Below are 8,907 nucleotides of genomic sequence, written 5' to 3' on the forward strand. Positions count from 1 at the left end.
AGATACTGCCTAGACCCATTTGATAGGCCAGCCCTTAGATAGGCGGAGTAAACAGAACGGAATGCTGGGAGAAAGAAGCTGAGTCAGGGAGTCACCATGGTTCTCTCACTCCAGACAGACGCAGGTTAAGATCTTTCCTGGTAAGCCAGCTCGTGGGCTACACAGATTAATAGAAATGGGTTAGATCAATATGTAAGAGCTAGCCAATAAGAAACTGAAACTAATGGGTCAGGCAGTGTTTAAAAGAATACAGTTTCCGTGTAATTATTTCAGGTAAAGCTAGCCAGGTGGCGGGACACAGCCCGCCGCTCCATATTTCAACAGAGTGGCACCCAACGTGCTAATGAACTCCACATAAAACCTGAGAGGGCTTAAAAAGGAGAGAGAGAGAGAATTTAAGACAGCTTTTTGCTGTTTGTGGGTTGCGTGCCGCAAAGAAATTGTCCTGGCTCACCAGCAGGAAAAAACTGGCTGTTATGTTTTAAAATGCCAGCTTTCTGGGCTGTGCCGCCATTGCGATCTCTGTCTGGCTCCTGTGGGAGACAGAGCTTTTAAATGGAACATTTGGAGTAAAGCTCTACGGCTTGCTTGATGGCAATGTGGACTGCTGTGTGCCTGGAACTGTGTGTGGCTCAGAGGCACCAAATGGCTCTGAGGCAGGAGCGGCTTGGCTCAGCTCTGCCATGCTGAACTGTGCTGGTCTCAGGCAGAAACTACCGTAATTACCATAAAAACAGCGCATTTAAGGTTTCAACTGGGCAGGACACAGGCGGTACCGTATTACCTGTACATGGTGCAACTTAAGTTTTTAAGAACTGCTTAACATTTTAAGAAATGCTCCTGGATAGTAAAAATATTACAGATTCACAATAAAACAGATTCAGACATAACAGACCTCAGTGGATCACAGTGTTGGATGAATGTACGTAGGCTTGAGAGAGAGAAGAATAACAATATAGAGAATAAAGTAAATGTCTTAAAAAAAGGGTAAAGTCTTTAAAGAGACAGAGTACAGATAGTTAAGAGATTAAAAGAAATAAAGAAAAATAAGCCACGTAAAAATGAAAATTCACAGAGCGTCTGGATTATGTACATTGTGTTTTCTTTAAAATTTTTGACTGTAAAGGAGCTAAGTACAGACAGACATTTCATTACATGGGCTGCCAAGCAAAACCAGAATGGATATAAAGGTATTACGATTTCAAAATTTGGGTCTAAGGATATGATACTTTGGAAAGGGTCTTCTTTTGTTTTCACAGAGGACCAGACCCTGTGGATTTCTTCTATCCCGATATGGTATGATAGACCACGACCTCCTGAAAATTTCCTGTGAACACCCTCAAAAAATTACTTCACTCAACTGGCAACTGAGATAAACCTGTCACACAGGTTACACCCTAAATGATCTGATTAACAGCGCCCCCATTCAGCAGTAAGCAGTTTGGAGAGAAAAAACTGCGCCCATGTTCCCAAAATATTGTTTGTAAATGTTCTTTTACATTTAAAGGGGGAAATGATATAGGTATGAATAATTTGCATTGGTATGGATTTTAAGGTCAATTTTGTTATATGTATATGTATTTCTGATCTTGATTAAGGTATTGTGATTGTGTAGTTCATTTTTAAAATGTAATGTATAATTAGGAAATATAGGTTGTTGATGGATAATCAAAAATAATAGTCAAGTTTGTAGTCATGTTACTTAGATTTTCTAGATATATAGAGATATATTTCAGATAGGCATTCTTCATCTCTCTCAAAGACTGCAGAATATGGCATTTAATGTTTTAATAACTTAGGACTTTTCATGACAATGAGACATATCTGCTCCTGGTGGCACCAATCTACTTCGAGAGGAAGATGGGCATCGAAGAGGATCATGATGGAGTTGGATAGCCATTTGGGCAAGAAACTGCTCTTGCCTGGACTGTTGCATAAAATGGACACAGAGAACCCGCAGAGAGAGGACTGCTGAACTTGCCTAAAGGCGAGACGGTCTTTTGGGGTTCATGACTCATGAAAGAGTCTGCGAGACATTCTGCAGGACACAGCAGATAGTGACTGAACTGTCTTTGGAATTTCCTGTTTGATGAAAATGTCTGCTGGATACTATGGGCCTGAAGGCTGAAGATGGATGCCCCAATGGTACAAGAGAACTTTGGGTGACTGTCCAGGCAGCGAGATGTCTTTGTCATTTCTAGAGTTTTCTTATTTCTTGTTTACTTAGGTAGTATTATATCCTTCTGGAGTCTCTGATGGAGTTAAAAAATGAATAGATAGTTATAGTTTTCCTTAGTTATGATAAAAGATAAAATAGATATAAATATTGTAGCTGTAATTCTTGCTTGATAACTGTTTTGCTATATATAATTTTACTATGTTAAAGTTAAAGCCTTTCTTTTTTGTTTAAACAGAAAAAGGGGAAATGATGAGGGAGTGATTTCTTATTAATAAAGATACTGCCTAGACCCATTTGATAGGCCAGCCCTTAGATAGGCGGAGTAAACAGAACGGAATGCTGGGAGAAAGAAGCTGAGTCAGGGAGTCACCATGGTTCTCTCACTCCAGACAGACGCAGGTTAAGATCTTTCCTGGTAAGCCAGCTCGTGGGCTACACAGATTAATAGAAATGGGTTAGATCAATATGTAAGAGCTAGCCAATAAGAAACTGAAACTAATGGGTCAGGCAGTGTTTAAAAGAATACAGTTTCCGTGTAATTATTTCGGGTAAAGCTAGCCAGGTGGCGGGACACAGCCCGCCGCTCCATATTTCAACAGGAAGGTAGAAAGGAAAGAGGCAAAAATGGAAATAACAAAAATCATAAAATGATTTAAGTCTTTTTCAGCTAAATTCAAATTTTATGTATAAAGTAGGCAGCTAGAAAATTTCATAACATTTATATATCACTCACAATAGAAAATACATACAAATTTACAAAAATATTACATAGGACTTTTCCAACTTATTCTATTGTCATCATGAAAGTTGTCTAATACTGCCTTCAACTTGTTTCTATTCCTGTAATTCATTTCTTGTTTGACATATCTACATTAGCATATTTAAAAATTTATGCACATGTCTTTTGTTGTTTGAACATTTCATAATGCATAGAACATGTTTTGATCAAACCTACCATGTCATCCCTCTCTTCTAATGTCTCTCTATACACTCATCACTTTCTCTCCCAAATTTCTGTAATTTTAAACAAAATCTGTGCTGTTGTATACACTTCTTATAGGACCATCTACTGGATCATGGATCTCAAGGTCCACATATTTTACAAGAATTGACTCTACCTCCCGAAGAGCTATCAGTTGCAAATTACTCCTTGAATGGAGGTGGAACTTTATGAATCTCTTTCTTATCCACGCTATAATTTTATATATTTTAATAAGTTTTATTTTTAAATAATGATATTTTACATTGTTTTATAAATACCAACATGGTTTACATATTGAAAGTATCTTATTTTACCATATTTGAAAGAATACCTAAATAAAATTTCTAATATTTATGACTATAGACATTTATTTATTGTAGTTTTTAAGACTTTTTTGAGAATTTTATATGAATACTAAAAGTACTCCTTCTCCTTCAATTTCCCATATATCACCCAGTACTCTCAAATATATAACCACTTCATTCATTCATAAGTCTGTATGTGTATGTATGTGTACATGTTTGTGTGTGTATGTGTGTGTGTGTTCACATCTTGAACACTTGGGATCAGATAGTCAATTAGGAGATTCATTCCTGGAAAAGCTAATTGCCCTCTCTTAGCAGCATCAATTGCCTGAAGTTCTTCATCAAGGAGTTGCGCCTTCTGAAATGTCCCTCATTTATATTGACGTCAAGTGCTGTTGTCATTATGCAAGCATTGTTTAGGCAATCATATTGTTAAGATTTAATAGGTTCAGCTTTCCTATCACATTGAGAAGTGTAGTAATAAGAGGAGCGGCGGGGCTGCGTCCCGAGCACCCTGGCTGACTGCTCGGCTAGCTTATGCCCCGAAATAAAAACACACAAACTGTATTCTTTTAGACACTGCTTGGTCCTTTAGCTCTAGCCCTTACTGGCTAATTCTGATATCCTGATCAACCCATCTCTAATAATCTGTGAGCACCGGTCTTACCGGGAAGATTCTAGCCCACGTCCATCCTGGGTCGGAGCTTCATTGCGTGTGTCTGCCCAGGAGCCGGGAGCATGGTGTCTCTCTCTCTCTGAGGCGTCTGCTCCCGAGAGGAGAGCTGTCAAGTCTGAGCTCACTTCCTCTTCCTCCCAGCGTTCTGTTCTGTTTACTCCTCACACCTATCTTCTAACCAATGAGGGCCAAGCAGTTTCTTTTTATTTAACCAGTGACCTTCCTCCATCAGAGAAGACAGTATCTAGCATGAATTATCCTGGCCATCTGGCGCTTATAATCTTTCCACTACCTCTTTTGTAATGTTCCCTGAGGCTTATATACACAATTTGCATCATAGAAGCATCGGCTGGAGCTGTGTAACTCATGACCACTTGTTCTCTGTCTTTTTTATCAGCTGTGAATCTCTCTTGTAACCACCATCTGCTTAAAAAGAACGTTCTCTGATGAGGGGGGAAAGCTGCATTCATCTGTGGATCTAAGTATTTAGAATACAAGTAGAAAGTAGTGTGGTTTAGAAGCATGGGAGCAGTGGTTCTCACCTCAGGCCTGATCCTCTCCAGCCACAGGTAACTCGTTATGTTCACAGAGCCAGACATTAATTTCTACTGAGTAGACTTTATCAGTCCAATTAGATAGCAATGAAGATATAAGTGTTAGTATTATTCCATTTAGGTGTTGTAATAGGAGCGGCGGGGCTGTGTCCCGCCACCCAGCCGCCCACACGGCTAGCTTTATCCAATTAATTACACGGAAACTGTATTCTTTTAAACACATCTTGGTCCATTATATCTAGCCTTTTCTTGGCTAACTCTCACACCTGGACTAGCCCATTTCTAATAATGTGTGTGGATCCACGAGCTGGCTTACCAGGAAAGATCTTAACCTGTGTCTGTCTGGAGTGGGAGAATCATGGCGACTCCCTGACTCAGCTTCTTTCTCCCAGGATTCTGTTCTGTTTACTCCACCTACCTAATTTTATGTCCTATTAAAGGGCCAAGGCAGTCTCTTTATTTAGCCAATGAAATTAACACTAGCCAGAAGACTCTCCCCCATCATTTAGGATATCTTCATGAGCCAATTATTATTAATTTTACAGGCTTTAAGTCTGGGTGGGATTTTGTATTTTTCTCCATTGGCAGCTTGCATTAGCACCTTCTGATACTATGAGAGCCTAGCCCTCAGGGAGGAGGCTTCCAAGACCTTTCCAGTTTGATTCCTCTGAATCCTATACCTAAACTGTGTGATGTCTTCAACAATAGAATCTTATGTAAAACTCTGGGAAGCAACCAAGGACAAGGAAAATAGATTATATTTTCGGGGAGTCTGCTGGATGTCCAATCAACAATTTGAAATGGGGTTTCTCATATTTAGTACTAGAATTTTCTTAGGTAGAATATGTCCCTTGGGTTATTATTATCACCCCATGTTATACAATTCCAAACTCCATTACATTTTTATCTGTGAGAACTTAATGATGTTACTCTATGGGTTTTCAAACATCCTTAATGTTATTTATCTCTCATTCCTCTTTCCTCCCACCAATAAAAGTCACTCCATTGTTGTTCTTCATTTTCACTCTAGAATGTTTGTGTCCTATCCTCTCTCTAGAGTTCTTTCACTGTTCCTCCCCCATTTTCCTTTTCTATTTTCCTGGCTTCCATAGTTATTTCAGGTTATATCATGAAACTTACAAGTAATTGGGTGGAACTGGAAATAGTATGCTAAATGAGTTAAATTAGACCCTGAAAGACAAATGCCTCATGTTTTCTTTTGTTTGTGGATCTTAGCTCTGAAACATTGGAGCATATAAACTGCCCACAGACATAGCTTTTAAGAGATGTGTACTGATATCGTTGTCTATGTAGGTTTATAACAAAGATTACATGGTTCCCAAACTGTTCAACTGCTAATTCACAAATACTTAGAGAAAAACATTTATTATATATAAATTTCTTCATGTGAGAATCTCTTGTCTCCTGATTTTCCTTAAGGATATGCAATATCTGTGCTGCAATAGAACTAAAAGAAAAACCCACCTCAACCTTCTGTTTGCCCAAATCAGAACAAATGGGTGAGCAGAAAGAGCACCATTTCCCAAAGTCCAGACAGATAAAAAGATAAGGTATTTTTCCTGTGAATCAGAACTCCAAACCATCACTAAATATGAGAGAAAGTAAACAGTGTATAACAGTACAGAAATAATGACAGTCTGCAAGGCTCTGATGTGGGCCACAGTGCTGATATCTCTGTATTCTTTGGCGTTGCGCTGCACATTCTTCAGATGTCTCCACAGGGAGAAGATGAGCAGAAGGAAGGTTGCCAGGGACATAACAAATGGTGTGAATGAAAACACAGGATTTGTAAAAAAAAGAAATCTGCAAATTTGTGCATAGTTATACAATCTGGAAGTATGAGACACATTCCTTTGGACATCGGCAATACATATATCATAGTTTATTTTCATAACAACAATGTTTAATAACAAGAAAAATAGAGACACTAACAAGGTCACCAAGATGGCATTTTTAATTCTAATCTTTAAGTAAAGAAAAATAGTGTTAGAAAAGTTGGCTATCTTGAGGAAATAAAATATGTTTAGGATTGTAGTAAGCCAAAGGTTACAATGATTGATCATTGTCCAAGTGATCAAATATAATCTTTGCATTTTTCCAGTAAAGTATAATGCAGGATAAAGCACAGATATCCAACCATCTAAAAACACAAACCAAGTCATAGTGATCCTGGAAATTGCCAGAGCAGTGACGATTTGATCCACTGAAGAAATCTTCCTTCTTTTGACCCAGTCTATGCAGTTCACCACAGCAATGAATCCATTTCCTAAGGTTCCCATTAGGAATTCCACACTTAAAAAGATTGAGAATATTCTCTCTAGGACAGCAACCATTGTCTGCAAAATAATGTCCAAATTTCTGAGAATTTGTTAATATATTCATCCAATGTTTCTTCATAATATGTATTATATTCCTTTTAAAACTTACAGATATAATATCACACAAAAAAGCCGTTTGATTTCTTAATGACCCAGTCTACTTGTTCCACCATGAAAGTCTTGGACAGATAGATCAGACAGAAACTTCATCCAAACACTAACTTACTTGTAGGACTCTGGAATCTGATTTAGTTATTCATATTGAAGGAAACACTGTGTTTTTGTACTGCATACATACATACAGATAACAATATTTAGTTACTCTTTTTGTTTGCTATCAAACATATTTTATTATCTGAATAATTGATGAAAGTAATGTTCTAATTAATACAGAATAGTAATTATTTATTAATTAATAAAGATCTGCACTGGTATGTGGAAATTAAGCATAGGGAGTCATTAGACTCTTCAAAAGAGGTTCAGCAAGAGGATACATATATGTGTGTGTATATGTATGTATGTGACATATATATGTGAGTAATTCCAATATTAATTATAAACTATTATCTAACAATGTGGCTGAAACCATAACTGCTTAAGTGGTTAATACTGAGAATAATATTTATTGATCACTTTACTTTATACAAATGCATGTATACTGACAATCTCCATAAATACACATTAGTTGGTGCTAAATTTCTGTTTCTCTAATGTAAAAATTCAACTGGCTGTTTTGCTCATTACAATACATATGGCTCACACTTAGTATCTTGATATTAAATATTGTTTAGCCAGGGCCCTCAGATATAAATTATGGAATATTAAGAGTAAATATTCATTAACCGTGAGTTGTATACTCTATCCATGCGAAAATGAGTGGAAGTTTCTTTGTCTTCTCTTGAAGAAGTCAAAAAAGAAAATCTACAAGGAATCTCTTTTAGCCTTCTTTTCTCTTTACCAGTAAGACAAATTATTTTATTAACATGAATGGCTTTCAGAATTAATCCATCACCCTCACCCTCAAAATCTATTTTGTGACCATCATTACAGGAGCCAAAGTAGATAAAAATGATTTTCTTCCTAGTCCAAATGGACAATGAGCAATATCATAGGATTTTTTTTCTCCTCAATAGGGAAAGGGTAACTTGAGAAAAAAAAACTAACAAACTCAGCACTACTTCCAGAGTCACATGGAAAAAATGTATTGTAAATATCAGAGCTGATTGACAAAGACATAGGGTAGCCCTACTGCATGGAGTGTGAGGCTGACTATCCTTTGCCTCCTGCAACAATATTGTGCAAAGTAAATGAATCCAATCTATTTTTTAAATTCCCACACATACTTAACTTAGGTATAGTAGAAGAACTTTGGAAATCTTTCAGGAAAACCAAAAATAAAAACAAATACATAAATAAAAATTAAAACTTACCAAAAGGAATGCAGTTCTGTTTGATATGACTCCTGTCAGATAAGAATGATGAACTCAGGAAAGCTCAGGAGACATGCAAACTACCCTGGGGTGAGGTTCTGTGGAAAGAGCTGGCATAGGGAACCTCACAGACTCTTGGGAAGACTCAGGACTTGGGAACTCATCAATAGCTACACATGCTGAGGCATGCCACCACAGCTCCTGCCACTCTGCCCTCCAAACACTTAAGGTTCTACTTTTACAACATATTCTAGGCAAAGAACCTTCTGTACCTTCTATATAAGAGAAGAATACCAATGGGGAAAATTACCAAAAATTACAGCTAGGAAAGAAGTTTTGAAAAGTCAGTTCCTGAATTAGGAACACTACTTTGAAATCAAAAACAACAACGACTGTGTTATTTATTTGCAGGTTTCCATGGGGGCCTTTTGACCAAAAACTT

The 8,907-nt window shown here is 37.4% G+C and overlaps 1 protein-coding gene across 1 annotated transcript; it reads right to left on the reverse strand.

Moving 5' to 3' along the window:
• Positions 1–6,099: 6,099 nt before the first annotated feature.
• Positions 6,100–7,050, reverse strand: LOC121436659 (taste receptor type 2 member 113-like). The gene has a single exon (XM_041636669.1). It carries the CDS (start codon positions 7,048–7,050, stop codon positions 6,100–6,102), a length of 951 nt encoding a protein of 316 aa, XP_041492603.1.
• Positions 7,051–8,907: the final 1,857 nt, after the last annotated feature.

This window comes from Microtus oregoni, unplaced genomic scaffold (genome assembly GCF_018167655.1).
Source record: "Microtus oregoni isolate MIOR12 unplaced genomic scaffold, Mior012 000002F_ref0000024, whole genome shotgun sequence".
Taxonomy (NCBI): domain Eukaryota; kingdom Metazoa; phylum Chordata; class Mammalia; order Rodentia; family Cricetidae; genus Microtus; species Microtus oregoni.